At 39.6% G+C, this 17,314-nt stretch overlaps 2 protein-coding genes across 3 annotated transcripts; one reads left to right on the top strand and one right to left on the bottom strand.

The window, feature by feature from the left end:
* The first annotated feature begins 3,454 nt into the window (after nucleotides 1–3,454).
* LOC146469093 (uncharacterized) lies at nucleotides 3,455–7,814 on the top strand. Its single transcript, XM_085123750.1, has 4 exons — nucleotides 3,455–5,025; nucleotides 5,682–6,228; nucleotides 7,002–7,146; nucleotides 7,684–7,814. The coding sequence occupies exons 1-4, from the start codon at nucleotides 4,013–4,015 to the stop codon at nucleotides 7,806–7,808; spliced, it is 1,830 nt and encodes a 609-aa protein (XP_084979876.1). The 5' UTR covers nucleotides 3,455–4,012; the 3' UTR covers nucleotides 7,809–7,814.
* Nucleotides 7,815–7,838: 24 nt separating this feature from the next.
* Nucleotides 7,839–15,677, bottom strand: LOC146469092 (zinc transporter ZIP12-like). 2 transcript variants are annotated; one of them, XM_085123751.1, is made up of 8 exons: nucleotides 15,559–15,677; nucleotides 14,316–14,465; nucleotides 12,141–12,310; nucleotides 11,574–11,708; nucleotides 10,615–10,870; nucleotides 9,467–9,654; nucleotides 8,348–8,837; nucleotides 7,839–8,305 (listed from the first exon to the last, which is right to left on the bottom strand). In XM_085123751.1, the coding sequence occupies exons 2-7, from the start codon at nucleotides 14,329–14,331 to the stop codon at nucleotides 8,691–8,693; spliced, it is 912 nt and encodes a 303-aa protein (XP_084979877.1). In that variant the 5' UTR covers nucleotides 14,332–14,465; nucleotides 15,559–15,677; the 3' UTR covers nucleotides 7,839–8,305; nucleotides 8,348–8,690. The 2 variants fall into 2 exon arrangements, with proteins under 2 accessions (XP_084979877.1, XP_084979878.1); XM_085123752.1 differs by lacking the exon at nucleotides 15,559–15,677 and having other exon boundaries at nucleotides 14,316–14,600.
* Between the last annotated feature and the right edge of the window lie 1,637 nt (nucleotides 15,678–17,314).

Below are 17,314 nucleotides of genomic sequence, written 5' to 3'. Positions count from 1 at the left end.
TGATTGATTTTTTGATTTTTCTTTTTTAAGTAGTTTTATATACATTTTTTTTTTATTTTTTTTTATTTTTACATTTTACATTTTATTATATATTTTAACTTTTAATCATAACTTATTATAACCGAAGTAATACTCCTATTTTTAAAATACATATTGTGCTTTTGTAATTATTGTAATGCGCATTTGATCATCTTGTCATGGAAAATGCGCAATATAAGCGAATAAATTATTATTAAATTATTATTCCCTGCAGAACCAGTTCTGGCCCTCACAGGAACTGCCACAAGAGCCACCAAGGGTGGTATAATAGATTCCCTGGGGCTCTCTGATCCAGTTATTGTTGAATCAAACCCAAACGGGGCAAACCTATATTATGCGTATCATGTTCGCCCCAATAGAGGAGATGGGAAACTTGAATCAATTTTACAACCCATTGTTGTTGAACTGAAAGCTAAAAATAATCAAATGCCACTTATCTTAATTTATGGGAATCTGGTAACTGGTGCTGAATGTTTCCTTTTCTTCACCAACAGTATGGGTAATTAAAAAGATCAGTACTACCCTTCTACTGCACTGCCTTTAGCAAAAAAAAAAAAAAACCAGGCTTTTCAGCCAGTACCATGCACAGTACCCTGAGCATGAACAAAATCTCATTGTTGAAGAATTAGTGAAGGAAACATGTATCCACCGCATACTTTTTGTGACATTGCATTCAACCTTAAGATCGACTGTAACAACATCAGAGGAGTAATCCACATTGGAGTCCCCCACACAATGGAGAATTACTGCCAGGAAGGTAGGCCGGGCTGGAAGAGATGGTCTCTCAGCCAGGGCAGATATCTTTTACAACTCCTACTGAACTAATATCCCCAAATCAGAAAAAACATGTCTGATGAAATGAGGAACTTTGTGCAATAACAACAGTGCAAAGGGAAAATGATTCTCAGCAATTTTGACCATGATGTCCTCAACAATCATGATCCTGCCCATGTGCGTGACTTTCACAGTCGTCAGGGCAGGTGTAATGACTGTGAGTTTGCACAAGCACTTGCAGACATAGTCGTTGACATTCCCCAGGAGCAACCAAGTGCTCTTCATCTTCTCCAGGATCAATCAGGTGAAGAGCTGAAGGAAACTATCTTTGATGCTGAAGTCAAGACCCAAATCAAAATGTACCTTATTCAATACCGAGTCAACCTACAACGACAACTAGGCAGGAGTACTGTGGGAAGTGTGGGTCTTTCAAGTGGATTTTCTTTTTAATTGATTGATTTAGTCCTACAACACTTAACTAACACAATTAACTTCTGTTGAAAAGGTGCAAACCATCTTACCTGTCTATAGCAATGAGATTGCTACAGATATTTTCTGTATTATTCAGAAGAATACCTCGGGCAACCTTGAATAATTATGGTAGAAATGATTGACCATGAAATTCTAATTTTAAGGCCTGACCCTTAGGCTTATATTTGTAGGACTTTATTGTGCACAGCCAGAGGGTTTGGGGGGGGGGGGGGAGGGGGGGGTTAAGATATGTAGCTATCTCTGACAGTCCTTGGTTGTGCTTGGCAGATTAAAAGAATGATATTGTGATATTTTTTGAGAGGGGGCTTGTAATTCAAATTTTATAGACAATTGCAGGAGCCCATTACCCTGACAATTATGAACTTGTCTGAGGATGTTTGGGTTCCATTTTAACATGCAATCTTCAGCAAAACCAGTGCAGACAAACATACATGAATGCATAGCACCTTTTGTTTAGCATGCACCCCTTTCCCCACTTGTCAATGCTGACTTAGAGGTTTAATGTAAATGTTATAGTCTAAAACTGGAAATGATTAGAAACTAGTTTGATTTCTTTTTTTCTTTGTTTTTTTTTTTTGTCAAATATTATCATAAAATGACATAAAGGAAAACAAAATACAAGAATTTTGAGCCATTTCATTCAGGTACCTCAAAGGAAACAATATAATTATTTTTATTAACCATTCAAAATAAGTATCGCTATGTGGACAGTCCATCAAAATCCTTGTCTCAAACAACTATATAAACAGTGCATAGTTAGGTGGTGGGTTCTCTGTACACATCACTGCTTCATATACTAGGAATGATAACAAATCTTGCATCCAAACAAAGCTTGAACAGATAGAATTGCAGCCTGTTAAACCAATTTTTGTGTAATACCATGCATTAAGCAACATTTAACTATATATGAGCACTGACAACAAGGATAATATAATTATTCCGTTGCTGATCAAGCACGGTCTTACCCATCAGAAAGTTGACATTATCAAAGTCCTTAATGTCGGTTACAATTGGCTGTAAATCATCAAGTTGGCTAATTGGAACTCTCTCAAATGTGACAAACTGAGCGATCTAATGCATTTCAGAGTTGCGATGGTTGCGAAGAATTATGTTGGCCAGAATTCTGAAATCGAAGTTCTCAAATACAACCTTCGTCTCTTGGCCAGACTTTTGTCTTAATTATCGAGGACAGATTTAATTTTCATTCGGCCTGCTCAACCTGATCGCGTTTACCTGGCTTGGCTTCCCGTTGCTCTGCTAGAAATTTCTACAAATTCTCCGGAGAAACGCGTCGCCGTCACAATACTTTAGACCCGTTACACTCTCTATAAGACTTAATAGATTCTCACTCTCTGCTTTGGCTCCAAACAAATCAATCGGGTGGTTTGCGAAGCCAGAAATCGGCCTGATCTTTTCCGCCATTTTGTTGTTTGTTCCCAGCCCCGTCAGAGCCGAAAACGGTTACGCATGCTCAGATATTCAGCCAATGAGAATGCGATCCGAAACGCTTTATCCCAGAGTCTCTCGTTTCCCGCTCCGCTGGACAAGGGTAACGAGGGCTCTGGGAACGAGATTGCGACGATGCGCGAAGAAAATAAAATAAAATTGCGTCACAATAGCGCAAGGCGCGGGCTAATCTCACATTTCGACATTCCCGAACCGACTGAGATCTGGGTACGAGATTAGGCGCGGGCACAAACAGCAAAATTAATGCAGGGTGTATGAAACACGCAGAATACTATTTTCGCATAAAAAAAATTCCCGAATCGATTAAGAGACTTGCTTTTGTATTTCAAAGCTTTTTACAGCCATTTCTAGAATATGTAAGCTTGATAATTACTAATTCAGCAGTAATGAATGCTTATGTCTACTGGTACACGGCATATACAGCTATTTCAATTAACGTTGTCGGATTAAAATCAAGCTAAAAGACAAGATCGCAATGTTTTGTGGGATTATTTTTTATGAATAATTTCATCAAAATCATCCCTGCACGTACAGGTCATTGCACTGCTAATTACAACCTATTGTTTCCTCCAGGCATGACTGATTTTGATGAATTTATTCATAAAATCCCACATAAACTTTCGGTCTTGTCTTTCAGCTTCATGCTTTGAACCGACAACGTTAGTTGAAATGACTGTATCCAGTCTTAATTCATCACCCCTTTATAGGTGGTTTGCATTGCCGCCATGTTGGTTTACAAAACAAAAGAAAATTTGTTCACACAGTTTGCATGAAAATGGAGTTAACTCCCAGAGGAGGAAAATCTTATTGTTCCTGTACAACAACATGGCCGCTATGACGTCACACACAAACCATCATTAACTCGTCAAGTACGAAACCGCCGAGATTCATCTTTAGCTTTATTTTGATACATTTTTTTATTTCTTGGTCAGTTCATTTAATGAGCATTCGCTTTCTTATTTACTGAGGGTACACGTGTGTGAATTATGCGCTTAAAATTCTTTCACGAGAGTTTTCCGTCACCATGCAAACGAACGGTGTAAACGTAAGCTACGGTAACCTGAACATTTTCTCTCAATACACAGTCGAATTGAAGCCGAAGCTTTTCTTTTTGAAACAGGTTTTCTGCTTTGTGCAAGCAGCCGAACATTTTACAAAAGAAGTAATTGGGAGGCACAACTGAGTTAATTATCTGACCTCATTTGCAATCTTGATTGCGGCGACGGTAGTTTCAAAATTAATGGTGGACTATACAATGCGAACTTTGAAGATCAAAAATTTTCTCCGAATTTTGGACACTTTCTCCAGCGTTCTCTCCGTTTTAGCATTGTTGTTAATTTTCCATCACGTAACAGATAACAACTCGAACGGACTTAACACAATTGAGACGAAAAATCTGCAAGCAGTTTCGAAAGCAAGTCCATCGCCACTAAATGATTCCAATAATGACACTGTGAATGGTAATCTGGCCGTACAAGTTTGGCCGAACATTTGTGGAGGTAAGTTATCGAATTTGATCAGCTCTCCTTTCTTCCCTCGGTTCTTCGAAGAGTCTTACTTTATTTCTCAAACGAGAGCTCAACTACATAGAACGAACTACGGCCAGCGTATAGTGGGATATCTCCATCCAAAGGAAACCGGTTATTACAAGTTTGTCCTGTATTCTGATGATGGCTCAGAGTTTTGGTTCGGCAACAACGAAAGTCTGGGGAGTTTAAAGCTGGCAGCGAGCGTCGCATCGAGGGACAGGATAGGAAGCGCGCCGGTTGGAGATATTCGTTACGATTCTCAAATAACCGAGGACTTCCTCCTGGAAAAGGGCAACAAATATCCGCTGGAAATAATTCACCTTCAAGGCACGGAGGTTGATTTTGTGGAATTGCACTGGATTCGTCCTGGAAAGCATTACCTGGAGCTGATAACATCAGAATACATTTCACATTCTCTTAACATCCAATCAGGATATAAAACAGCAAGTTTAAAGGCCACAGAAAGCAAGTCAAGTATTGTCATGGCAACTAAGTTCTTCCTTGTGGCTTTCCTGACAGACGGGACCGTAAAAAACACGCTTCCGGTCTGCGACTACACATTTCCGGTGTTACCTAAACCGGACGTAACCCGTTTCCATGCCTTCAGGGACGTCAAAGAAGTTGCCATAGTAACGAACGAAAAAGACATGAACTGGAGAGAAAATAAAGAAGCTCAGAATGTCGTTGAGGTTTTTATGGCAGGACTTGAAAACATCCGCCCCAAGTAAGTTTTGTGTTTTTGTTTTGTCTCTCTATATCCAGGCGAATAAAAGCTACTAAGCAGCATTTTTGAGTCTGTGGATGAAATCCTAAAGTGTGACCATTCAAATGAAAGCTATTGAGCAGTACTTTCCAGTGGTACTGTTTAATATGCTGTATAAGGTGGTTAGCATTTTTGAATCTGTTGGTAAATTTAATATTGACAAGTGTAGTCACTCAAATAAAAGCTACTAAGCAGTACTTTTCAGTCCGTGGATGAAATCCTAAGTGTAACCATTTAAACATTTAAACAATGAAAGCCTCTGAGCAGTATTTCTATTTTCTCCTGTTTATTAGCTGTAAAGGGTGGTTCTAATGTTTGAGTCTGTGAATGAAATCCTTAAGTGTGACCATTCAAATGAAAGCTACTGAGCAGTACTTTCTTGTAGTGTTGCTTACTATGCTTTATAAGGTGGTTCTAACTTTTGAGTCTGTAGGTGAGCTCTCTATGCAAGGCTTTTCTCGGCGCGGAAGCCACCAGGCAGTACCTTCTTGTGGTACGCCTATTCGTTACAGTTGTTCCCAATTGAAAATTGTAGGCCATTAAGCAGATAGTTTTACGATGGATACCTTACTTCGAATTAAAGTTAAATATGTTTCCTTTCCTCTCTTCTGTACTAGACGCTACACCGTTGTGAGGCTCTTCAACCTAGAGCGTATCCCAGCTGGCGATGCGAGTGACTCAACACTTTACCTCATGGAGCTTGAGTTAGGCACTGATGAGCTGGACTACACAGAAAGGGTATCTGAATACGTTTATCTCCATAACAACGGAACAGACGGCGCGCGAAACATTGTCCCGCAGCTTTGTTATCCAAAGGGCCTGGGGTGGAACAAGGAAGCTGTCGTTCATTTGATCCTGGCGGTAAATCATGAAGGACAGCGGCTACATCGATTTATAGAAAAACTCGAAAAAATTTTCAAGGAGAATCTTGAAGTGGATTTTCGCCTTGTCGTTATACACTCTGGTAAATCAGGTTTAGCTATTGAGAGAATTCTGCAAGGAACCGTTCTCCAGAAGTATGTTGTTTACGAGTTAGAAGGAGAATTCTCGCGGGTTCGAGCCATTAATTATGGCGCTAAATTAATACAGGATCCACACCACATTGCGCTCACTGCTGATGTTCACATGGATTTGCCAGCTTCTATTTTTGAACATTGTCGCAAGGTAAGTAAATAAATGATATCCTCGTTGTCAGTGCCTTCTGTCCTTTTTAGCCAGCGGCGCCTTGGTCTACCTTACGAGAAGCGGTATTTGTCCTCCCGCTCGCGTGACTATCCCCGAGAGAATAGAGGCACCACGCGTAACATACTTTAAAAGTGGCACTCAACTCTACGTGGAACATTTCACGCAAAGTCATACTACAACATGTCAGGCTGAAAATAACACTCAAACTTCTGCAAGGCTGATCGGACTGCGTAGAAAACTTAACACGACAGCGACATGATAGACCATGGAGACCAAACCGAGAATCAACAGAATGCGGCAACCGTGGACGGCAGTTTCGAGCTGGTTGGCTTTCGTCAGCACGGTGTAGCACAGCAAAAAGTAGAACAATCAACGCGAGTCGAGTGGTCTACCAAATGCACTTGGTAGTGATTTCGGATGGGCCCAAATTCAGACATCCGTCCACGTCATAGCGCGTGACTACGAACTGAATAAACAAAAGAACTGAAATACCATGTCGCTTTCGCAATAAGTTAAATGAGAAAAGCAAAACTTTCCTTCAGTTTTCTACGCAGTCCAATCAGCCTTGCAGAAATTTGAGTCATTTATATTTTTGGCTGATTAGATCTTTTACAGATCCAGCGTATACTTGCAGCATTTTCGTTGTGCGGTCCCTTGCTTATTGTTTGAAAATAACACACTGGGTTAATGAACTAATTTTGTACTGCTTGCTGATTCTCAGTTTTTACTTTATTCCATTTTTTGGGTTTTAGCACTGCATAGAAGGGAAGATAACCTACGCCCCAGTCTTTTATGACTTGGATTGTGGCTCCTTCCCTGATGAACCACAGGGGTCGTGGGGTAGTCATGGCTACCAAATGATTGGAATGTATAAGGGAGACTGGGATCGAATTGGAGGTACGTTCGGAGAGTAAAGCGTGCTTAATGTTCTTCTTGATTATAACAGAAGACTGAGAACGGCTCAAACATAACGTTATATTGATGACTGTTTTGCGCGTTTATCAGAGCACAAGTTATCGCGAACTTAGTAAGAACCAATTTTCAAAATCCACGATGACCACAGCCGACATCTGCGGTTCTGATTGGCTCCCAATGCGGTCCGAATTTTGCTATACGGACCGCTAAGATGGACCAAATTAGTCATATTTTGTTGTGGTGGACTTTTAATTTAAGAAAGACTTCGAGCAGCCCCCATTTTTGCTAAGGGATAGTAAAGCACGTGTATCACGCGAGCGGGCTCGAAAATTGCCTCGCGCAAGGAGAAGCAACACTCGCAAGAGGCAATTTTCGCGCCCGTTCGCGTTGTTCACTAACTTTACACCCCTAAGAAAAAAAGAAACTGATCGTAGTCTAAGTTTAATAAGCAAAGCAAAGATATAAAACGCATATGTAGGACCATTTTATAACCGCTCATAAATATTGATATTTTCTCAGGACTGGAGGAAGGCGTGATGGAAGTGGAGGCAGTCTCGGACCTCGTGGATCGCATTTTATCCAGCGGTCTGCACCTGGCACGTGTTAAGAGCCCAAACCTGTTCCGCCTGTTCTATCCTGAGTGACGTGATTTCCAAGAACCAAACAAAGTGTACAAGAAATCGGGCTTTTTGAAAGGGAATGTATGATTGACCTTTTCTTCCAATGATGATTTTAACTCTGTCACGGAATGTTTTGTACGTGAAATCAAATGCAAGGCTGATCGGACAGCTAAAATAATTTTATTGCCCAATATTTCGTTCAGACAATACTAACCTTTTTCAGGGGCTGCAAGTAAAAATAAATCTGTCTACTGTATATCTCTATTTTTATAATGGCTTCTGTACACGTTTCTGCTTCCTTTGTTTATCAACCAATTACATCTCATCTTTTCATTTGTATCATCTTTAAATATTGTAACCGTTTATTTCCAATTTTTACTTAGCTTTTTGCCACCCCTGAAGAAGGTTATTATTGTCTAACCGAAATGTTGGGCAATAAAATTATTTTAGCTGTCTGATCAGCCTTGCATTTGATTTTACGTTTTATTCAACATCCAGCTACACTTTGCTACTGTTTTAGACTTTCTCAAAGTCGCTCGCTTGCTTCTCATTGAATGGAGTACAAGTGGTCCTTGCACTATCCAATTGTTTTGTAAGGGATAAAATCCAACCCAAAGTCGTTATATCTGAAATTTGATATCATTTACTGGAATTTTGTCACCTACTGTAGTTGTGCTTGCCTTGTGAGCATATGATGTTGATATTTTTGAGACCTAAAATAGCACAGTTGTATCAAGAATGGATTAGATGAAAAATTAACAATGTATTTTATACACACATTAAACCAGTTAGGTTGCGATATAAAATGAATAAAATAAAATAAATAAAAAGTGCACTGCGAAAAGGTTTAACTATATAATAACACATTCTCAGTTCGGGAAACATCAAATATCCTGTATGTTTGAACTACCGTAAAGCTTTTCTTATTTTGTCCTCAAAAGCAGCCAGCGCCATCATTATACCAAAGCCAAGAAGAAGCCCCATGTTTTGCAGTAATATGAGAATTCGTCTATTATCTGATTTGGATGATAAAGAATGAAACATTTCTGGAATCTACGAAGATAAAACAAAAAGATCAAAAAGGTTGCAAATTTAAGATAAATGGCTGTTCAACTATTTAAGTAGGACTGTAACGATCATGCAATGTACGACGATAAAATATAAATAATTGCGGATTGGAGACAGCATAAATACAAGCGATAGATACTTATTACCAGTGCAACAACGTCACCATAACCATAGGCTCGCTTTCAATCGCTTGAATCAGATTTTTATTCTCTGTGAGAGGTGAAACGCGGATGTATGCGGCGACTGGAAGTCAAACTTACCAATAAAATGTTCCTTCGTTAACGAAAACAGCTTTATAGAGCAGTTTCAATTGAGTATCATAAAACCAAAACCAAAGTAATTCCTCGACCAATCACAACAGACAAAAACAGTGCCATAAACCAATCAAAAGTCGAAGCAAATCCATGTCACCAGCACCAAGCGCGGGAAAACGTGTGCGGGCAAGGCACGATTAGTTTTGGTTTTGCCTCTCATTGGTTGAGAAAGTGGCGCGAGTTTTGCTAACGAATATATCAAAGCGCGCAATAAAGCGAAATCAAAGAAAACACGAAACGACTTTCGATACCCAACTGAAAATTGCTCTAAAGCGTGCAATCTTGTAATTGACTACTTACCATTTCTGCAAGAGCGATATAAAGAAACATTCCCGCAATTGCTGCAAATATCCAAAACGTCAGGTTAAGACTGGCGCCAAGTACAGCTCCTATGATGACGCCCACATAGGATAAGAGGTAACAAATTGAGAGGAAGCCCAGGGCTCTTCGCACAGGAACACCAGATGAGACGAAAATGGCGAAGGCACCTGGAGACCACGTTTAAAGATTTAATTATCGCACAGATAATTTGTTCTTCAATAACAAGTAATGGTAGAATCTCAAACTATTTTGACGAAAAAGTTGTCAAAATTGGTTTAATCCTGAAAGCCCAATAGCGACCAGGACATATTTTCTCCTTACATTACAACTATTTGTTCAAACACGTAGGTCATGAGCAAAAACGAACTGATCACCAAAGACAAAATGTTTAGATGTATAGAGAAATTCTCCTAACTACTTGTATTACAAACGTTTAGAGAACAGAGGGGAGAATATGCTAGCCTGCAACGCGATAGACTGCTATAGCCGCCATCTTGGATTGTTATAACAGAGTAAGATCGGGGAGAGTAGAAAGTGCGACCAGGAAAGAGAAGGGGGGAGGGGAGGTGGGGTAGCGTAACATTTTGCAAATCCAACATGGCGGCTACCATGAACCGAGATTCTGACATACGCGCGTCCTCCAAAAACGTCTGTATTGCAGGCTAAGAATATATTTTAAACGTAATTTAAACGATTTGTAGCATGAACAACGGGAAAGCAACGGAATATAGGCAATTAAACAATTATTTAAGACCTTTAACATCAGGTTTTTCATGGCAAACGGCAAACCCGAGGATGTCACGTGACCACGGTCATGCGGTCGTGTTTGCAGATTTTTTTTCACGTTTAAAGGCAAGAAATAGGTTTCTATTCCCGCGTGCGATCTGCTCTATGTTAGATTTTTGAACTCGAATCAATGAATTATTCATGTTATTTAGTTGAGGACACTACGACTTGACGAAGAACAACATGGCGGCATGAGCAAGTCGAACGTTTTGCTAAAATTCGAAGCCCTGACAACCTGACACTGCAAACGCCTAACTCAAAAACGCAGTTTGCGGTTTACCATAAAAAACCTGAAGCTAAGGGTCTCTAATTTGAGGATAAAATAAGTTTCATTTACGCACCGACTGCGTGAGGTATTTCGTGAAAGAGCACAGCAAGTGATGTGCTCAATCCGTCAGCTGCTGAGTTCGAGAAAGCTGCTCCGATGGCAAGCCCGTCACTAGATGTGTGTAAAATTTCTCCGAAAATCAGCATCCATATAACGGCTCTATTGGTTTTAGATGCAGGCTGTTTATGTTTGCTTTCAGTCTTGTTCTCTATTAGCTGTAAAGTCTCGCAACTTTGAGGAGGTATGGCATGCGCATGAGAGTGGCCTCCCTAAGGAACGAAAATGTACGACTTAGATCAGGTGATAATGACAACACAACACGTGACATAACCCTAAGTCGAACACAAACAGGTTGTTTGCAGACCTTCCATTTTCCACCCAAGAAGCAGAAACTGGAAGGACAAAAAAAGAGGGAAAAAAGACTGAGATTACTGAGGGCTTTTCATTTGAGTGATTGCAAAGCCAAAACCAATTATTATTCCAACCAATCACAGCAGACGCAAACAGCGCAATGAACCAATCAGAACTCAAAGCAATTACACGTAACCGACACCAAGCGCGGGAAAACATGTGGGAGCAAGCCACGATTGGTTTTGGTTTTGTTTCTTATTGGTTAAAAAAGTGTCCCGAGTTTTGCTAACCGATCACAGAGCGAAGTGAAGTAAAACCAACGTTATTACCGAATTAATTTCGACAGTCCATTCAGATTAGAATTTTGGTCGGTATAAAAAACGCAAGTGAAGAACGTGAACCACCTTTACTTGTAAAAGGAGATCAAACGGTTATGGCAGAGGATGCGTTTGTGTGCGTTTGCCCTCTGTCATGTCACCAAATCAATAAATGAATCAATAAATCAAACAATCAATTAGTCAGTCAGTCAGTAAATCAATCAATCAATCAAACAATGATTCAATCAAGCAAGCAATCAATCAATCAATCAATCAACCAATCAATCAATCAACCATTTCTTACCTCAATGGAGTGAAACAAAAGATGAATAAGATAGAAGAAATAAATACTGCAGACTACCAACAACGAACGCCACAAGACCACGTGACCTTCCGGAGTTGTTCCCTCATGTTCATGGTGGAAGTCAGGGTTTAACGCCTAGGAAATTGAAAGAAAAATAATCCTTTAACAATTTTGTCACAAGCGGGTCTGGTTGATTTAGCAGGAAAAAAAATGTTAACTATCAATTTTTCGACGAGCGCGCGTTGGATATGAGATGATAAACAGCCAACGAGGTGCGTAGCGCCGAGTTGGCTTTAATCATTCCATATCCAACAATTGTGAGTGGAATAATTGTTTTATTAAAAGCAGTCAACAAATGTTGCTAGATTTTGCTGATTTCGCTTTGCAAGAACGATAAGATGATATGATGGCTCATATATCATGGCCGTTAAGCCAATCAAATCGTTTGAATTGCATTATACAATGATCCAGTTTTCAATATTGGCTGATATACTTTAGCCGCTAAACCAATCAAACGCACATCCTCTTATTTTCTCTTGATTCAGAATAACAGATGAAGCTACTTACGTGTGGCAACAGATGAAAGATGGCGTCTCCCGAAAGGCAAGCAGCTCCAAGGGCCATGAGTACTGTGATCATTTGATCTCGATATCTACCCAGGGCAGGGCATAACAAGGCTGTCGATAGCATAGCGGACATAAAAATGAATGTTTGTGCAGCGCATGCCTCTGAGATAGCTATGGAGAGAAAGATACATTAGAAAACTGTCTGTACGTATACTTGTTAAAGAGCATTCACACGGTAAAAGCAAATTTGCCAAACTGATGCCAGCGAATACAAAGTCTGGTCCACAAGGAATTGATCCGCCTTGTTGAAAACATTAGGTTGCCGACTGTTTTTAGGTCGACCAGGTTGAAGTGTTAAGATAAAAATTAAAAAGGAAAAAGAAAAAGAATTAGAAACTGCGCGATCGCACAGTGTTTAATGGAGGATTTTTACAAGGAAAGATCAAAGAATAACGTATTGTGATCGCATGAGGCTAGCCAAATGGCCTCTCGCGTTGTTAAAAGTATTTTGTCTTGGCTAGTGGTGTATAAGAGAACTCTAAAATCAAGACATTGTCGTACCCAGAGCCCTTGTCATGGCGATGGTCAGATAAAAACTAAATGGAAATGTATTCATTTTTTTGGTTACACTTCAAATTAATACGATATTTCGTATTTGTTTGTGACTTGTAATCATGCGCGCAGAGATAAATTGCCTTTTATATACCGGCACGACTTCGTCATCTTCAACTGAGTCATGGCTCTCAGTGCGTATTGCACCAGATTTTTTGATATATGGCGACGAAACACCTCGACTTCCAGCGGCAACTTTTGAATATTCATATGATATTCAGTGTTGTCAGTATCGAACCCAATATCTTTGAATGTCCAGTTTATTCTGTCCCCTGCTTTTGTTGTCTAGAAACGGCAATTTCAACCAAAACAACAGGGAACCGAAAGGGGAAAGCGACTATTTTCACCATGTACAGAAGTCCTGTAAATGACAATGTAAACCTTTCTTTTAAATTACTGAAAGTATCATAACATTGCCCACGGTGATGAAAAATTCCCTTAGTAACCTGACAGCTATACTGTATCCCTAAATCCGTTCATCAAGGAGTGATATCAATCTGTTTATTTCTAAACCGCTAATGTTCGATACGATAAGAAAAACAGTTTTAATTTTTTCTAAATGTCGTAATTATCTCGACTCGTTTACTCTTAAAGGATGGTCTTTCAGAGGCAAGTATTGAAGCCAGACATTTACAGATGTATCACGCTTAAGTTTTGAATGTATATGAAAGCTTAAAATGTTTCCTCGGACATAAAGCTTCTAAAACGTCCTTTCCAGCTGTTCGTTTCTCGCTATCCCTCAACGAACCTCGGTCGGTCAAAATTGATAAAAGGCGCTAGTCACCTGTCAGTCAAAGCTGACGGAAACTCATGTTATTGTAACAGGCGAAAATTATTTAATGTTTGATATTTTAATAATCCTGCGAAGGCCGGGGCTTATGAGGGGAGTTAGCGAAACACATCATGTTCCTCCATGTTCTCCAACTCAAAAGCTTTCTAGGAAACGCAGGCCAAAATGTATCAAATAAACATTTCCATCACACTGATTTCTATATCGGACATGGATAGTTAGCGATGTGACTGCCTCTTCAAACTCTGAATAAATCAAATAGTATATGTGACACGTTCAGGACATTTGAATAAAATTAACCAGCAATTTGCGCAAAAGACTTTGTTTAGGGTACCGTAACTTGATATCACAAATTTTGTGCGATACCTGAACTGTGATACCCGATATTTGTCTCAGTTTCAGACAAAATTCAAAATATCTTTCATATTGTGATTTCTCTAGCATTTCAAATGAACCGTGATCATTTCCGTGAAATGTAGTCTTAGAGCATCGCCAGTCAAAAGCGCCTTTAAAATTTTTCTACTGGGCTCAAAATGCTTTCATAATAGAAAGGTTTCAGTAACAATTACTCTGTGTATTTTTTTTATCAACGTTCTTCCCATCAATCGGTTGTCTATCCAAGCATGTAGTGACGGTCAGCGTGAAGGTGAATCGCTTAAAGAATGATAACATAATCGCAACGCGAATAAATTCAAACCGGATATTGAATATAAAAGTTACAAAAACGTTATTACAAATGTGATATTGTTCAAGAATGATTGAATGATCACTTACCTCTGATATTAGACATGAGAAATGCGCCGTACGAGCGCGGCCTTAAGCCGCGTTAGAAAATGTTTTATACTTCCTGTACAGCGCCTTACACAGCAATTAAACTGACATCCTGTGTAAAGTAGAATGTCGAGGATAGCTCAAAACTTTTGTCTGCGAGACAACAAAATGGCAAGCTGTTAATTCCTTATGTTGACTTTTACTGACGGGAAACTGGGAACATTGATTCAAACCACCAGCGCACAAACAGGTGATGAGCCTTTAATTTCATTTCAAAATTAATTTGAGCGATGACTAGTTACTAGGAAGCCGCATGCGCAGTTTTCGCTAGATGACGACTTGAGGTTAATCCGATACCTGTGTTTGAATTCGATACCATACCGGGTATGTTCAATTCCGATACCGACGCTATTGTCAGTGATCGCTCAAGGTGGAGCTCAGCGAAATAGCAACGAAAACATGACAAGAAAATCATGGAAAATAGTGAATCGTTCCTACCAATTTAGTTACTGGATAGTTCGACCAGACTGTAGGAGTTGAACAACTTGGAATAATCGTAAAGTAGTTCAAATCAGGTGAACTTATACTTTTTCAAGTGAACTGATGTTTTCGTTAGCGTTGCCGTCAGAGGTGCTTTTAAAAGACCCCGATATCAGTATATCAGTATTTCTCCTGAGTAAACGAGTAGCTTTAATTAAATAAGCCTGATTTACACTTGTGATATTTGACTCTTAAAGAGATTGTCTATCTCTTAGAGCAGTTTTCAATTGAGTGTCGAAATTAATTTAGGGTTTGCGTTGGTTTTGCATTACTACGCTCTGTGATTGGTTAACAAAACTCGCGAAATTTCTCAACCAATGAGAAGCCAAACCAAAACCAATCGTGTTTTGGCCGCATGCGTTTTCCTGCGCTTGGCGCCAGTTACATGTATTTGTTTCGAATTCTGATTGGCGAGTTGTGTTGTTTACATCTGCTACAATTTGCCAGAGTAATTACTTTAGTTTTGGTTTTACGAAACTCAATTGGAAACCGCTCTATACTTGTGCTTAGAACTGCTTTTGCGTTCACATCATCAGTACTGAAAACCACAGTTTATGGAAGAATCAAATTTTTCCAAATCCCGAATTTCAATGCCATTAGAAACTTAAATGAACACTTAAGTGCGGCTTTTGCTGTATGCAAGCGTTTTTCAAATCTTACGATCCAGGTTGTCACCGTATCACAAAGCTATATGTGGCTGACTTACCTCTTACTAAGTAGAATAATTAATATTGCTCTCCTCTCCTCGATGCAGTTTTTCGTTTCTAAAGAGCTCGTTCCTCGCACATCTGCGCAGTGAAAGAGGCAGTTTCCAGTGTTTTGAGAGCTGTGATGTAACAAACAGAACTGATCAGAAGTGCGCGCGACCGACAATATCGCTCGAGCACAATTTGTACAAAATTACGCTCAAAAAGATCACATTGCACGAGACGAAATTCTAGTTCGAAAAAGTGGCGAGTAAAATTTTACCAGTTGTATTTTGTCTTACAAGCAAAACAAATTTCTTGTTAGTCAAATCAAAAACACCAGTGTTGCTTACAGTTTAGCCTTTAGGGACCAGGATCCAAGAGATAGCCCACAAAAGATGACGTCAGGACTAGGGTCAAACAGAAAATTCTTTGTCAGGCGTTATTTGCATTTAAAAATGATTCCCAAGGGAGTTTTACGACACAGCGAGGTCCCTAGGGACATAATGGGGTGAAAAATGGCAACTTCAAAATTTGGTCATTTTGACCCAAACCCTGAACCTACACCGTGGAAAAAAGTAAATTTTTGGGCTCCAGACAAATATTCTTTTAAAAGCTTCCATCAGAGTGTCCGAAAACGTCCCCAGAAACACTTTTTAGCCCTCCCAAGGGACCAGAGACAAAGAAATAGCCCACAAAAGATGAAGTCAGGGTGAGAGTTAAAAGAAAATTCCTTGCCAAGACGTTATTTGTACTTAAAAATGATTCCCAAGGGAGTTTTACGACACGCCGAGATCCCTAGGGACATAAAAAAAATGGAGGCTTCAAAATATGGTCATTTTTGGCCAAAAACCCTGCCGACCTACCCCTTGGAAAAAAGTCCAATTGTGTCCTGTTCCTTCATTATCTTGTACTGCGGCGGTATGTTTGATCAAGTAATGATCAAATTCTCTATTCTCATCGGTTATGTATTTTGATCAAGTAATAAGATTGTAAGCCGAAACTAGCTGCTAGTTACTATTGGTGCTTTTTAGCCTTGAAAGTTTAATAACGAAAACAACAACTCTGCACGTGCATTACACTTTTTGGTACATTTCTTTGCCGTCACTGCACGACTAGGACGTGAAATTTCCTGATGGGACGTTTTATGGAGGACGTAAACACTCGACGACAGATTTTTCTTTCTCTTTCTAAACTTGGGTGCGGTCTCCAAGAATTCAACTCCAGGAAATTTCACCTACATTTGTTATTTAAAGCAAGTTGGAATAATCGCGACGATGTTTGAAAAAACACGAATTCATTTTAAAAGTGACGTTTTCACTGCCATCGCCGTCGTCGTTGTGAAAACTCCCTATTATCTACTATCCTCGATGACCAATATTTTTTAAGTGTCATTTTTAAGGGAACATTCTCGAGATCGAACTCGAATTTGGAAAACCGGATTAACTGAAATGAAACCTCTTGGAGCAAGGACGAGAACCAACAACAAACTTAACCCACGTATGACGCCGAGTCCAGGAATCGAACCCGGATTGTATTGGTGGGAGACAAGTGCTCACCACTGTGCCATCTCTCACAAACCTTTCCATGACAAGAGTGGTGGTGCAATTTGTGTTGGAAGAGCTGCGACCATGCACAATCCTTTGTTTTAAGGTTCACACTACGTTTGAGGAACGTTTCTATTGGCCAGTTGCTCCAACTCATTTCAAAATATACTGTGGTTTGTGCACAGTCAAGGACAAAAATACCAACAAAAACATATAACAAAGAAGTTTG

The sequence above is a fragment of the Pavona decussata genome, unplaced genomic scaffold, assembly GCF_977016875.1.
Source record: "Pavona decussata unplaced genomic scaffold, jaPavDecu1.1 SCAFFOLD_127, whole genome shotgun sequence".
NCBI lineage: Eukaryota > Metazoa > Cnidaria > Anthozoa > Scleractinia > Agariciidae > Pavona > Pavona decussata.
Note: the sequence above shows the minus strand (reverse complement) of the source record. Positions and strands in the feature narration are given on the sequence as shown.

Excerpts from the sequence above, each read along its gene's own strand:
- LOC146469092 (XM_085123751.1), bottom strand. Across the intron at positions 11,709-12,140 it reads TCTTTCATCTGTTGCCACAC|GCGTTAAACCCTGACTTCCA; the intron begins GTAAGTAGCTTC and ends TCAATTTCCTAG. Across the intron at positions 8,838-9,466 it reads ATATCGCTCTTGCAGAAATG|ATTCCAGAAATGTTTCATTC; the intron begins GTAAGTAGTCAA and ends TTATCTTCGTAG.
- LOC146469093 (XM_085123750.1), top strand. The coding sequence starts at position 4,013 with ATGGTGGACTATACAATGCGAACTTTGAAGATCAAAAATTTTCTCCGA. Across the intron at positions 5,026-5,681 it reads CTTGAAAACATCCGCCCCAA|ACGCTACACCGTTGTGAGGC; the intron begins GTAAGTTTTGTG and ends CTTCTGTACTAG. Across the intron at positions 7,147-7,683 it reads AGACTGGGATCGAATTGGAG|GACTGGAGGAAGGCGTGATG; the intron begins GTACGTTCGGAG and ends ATATTTTCTCAG.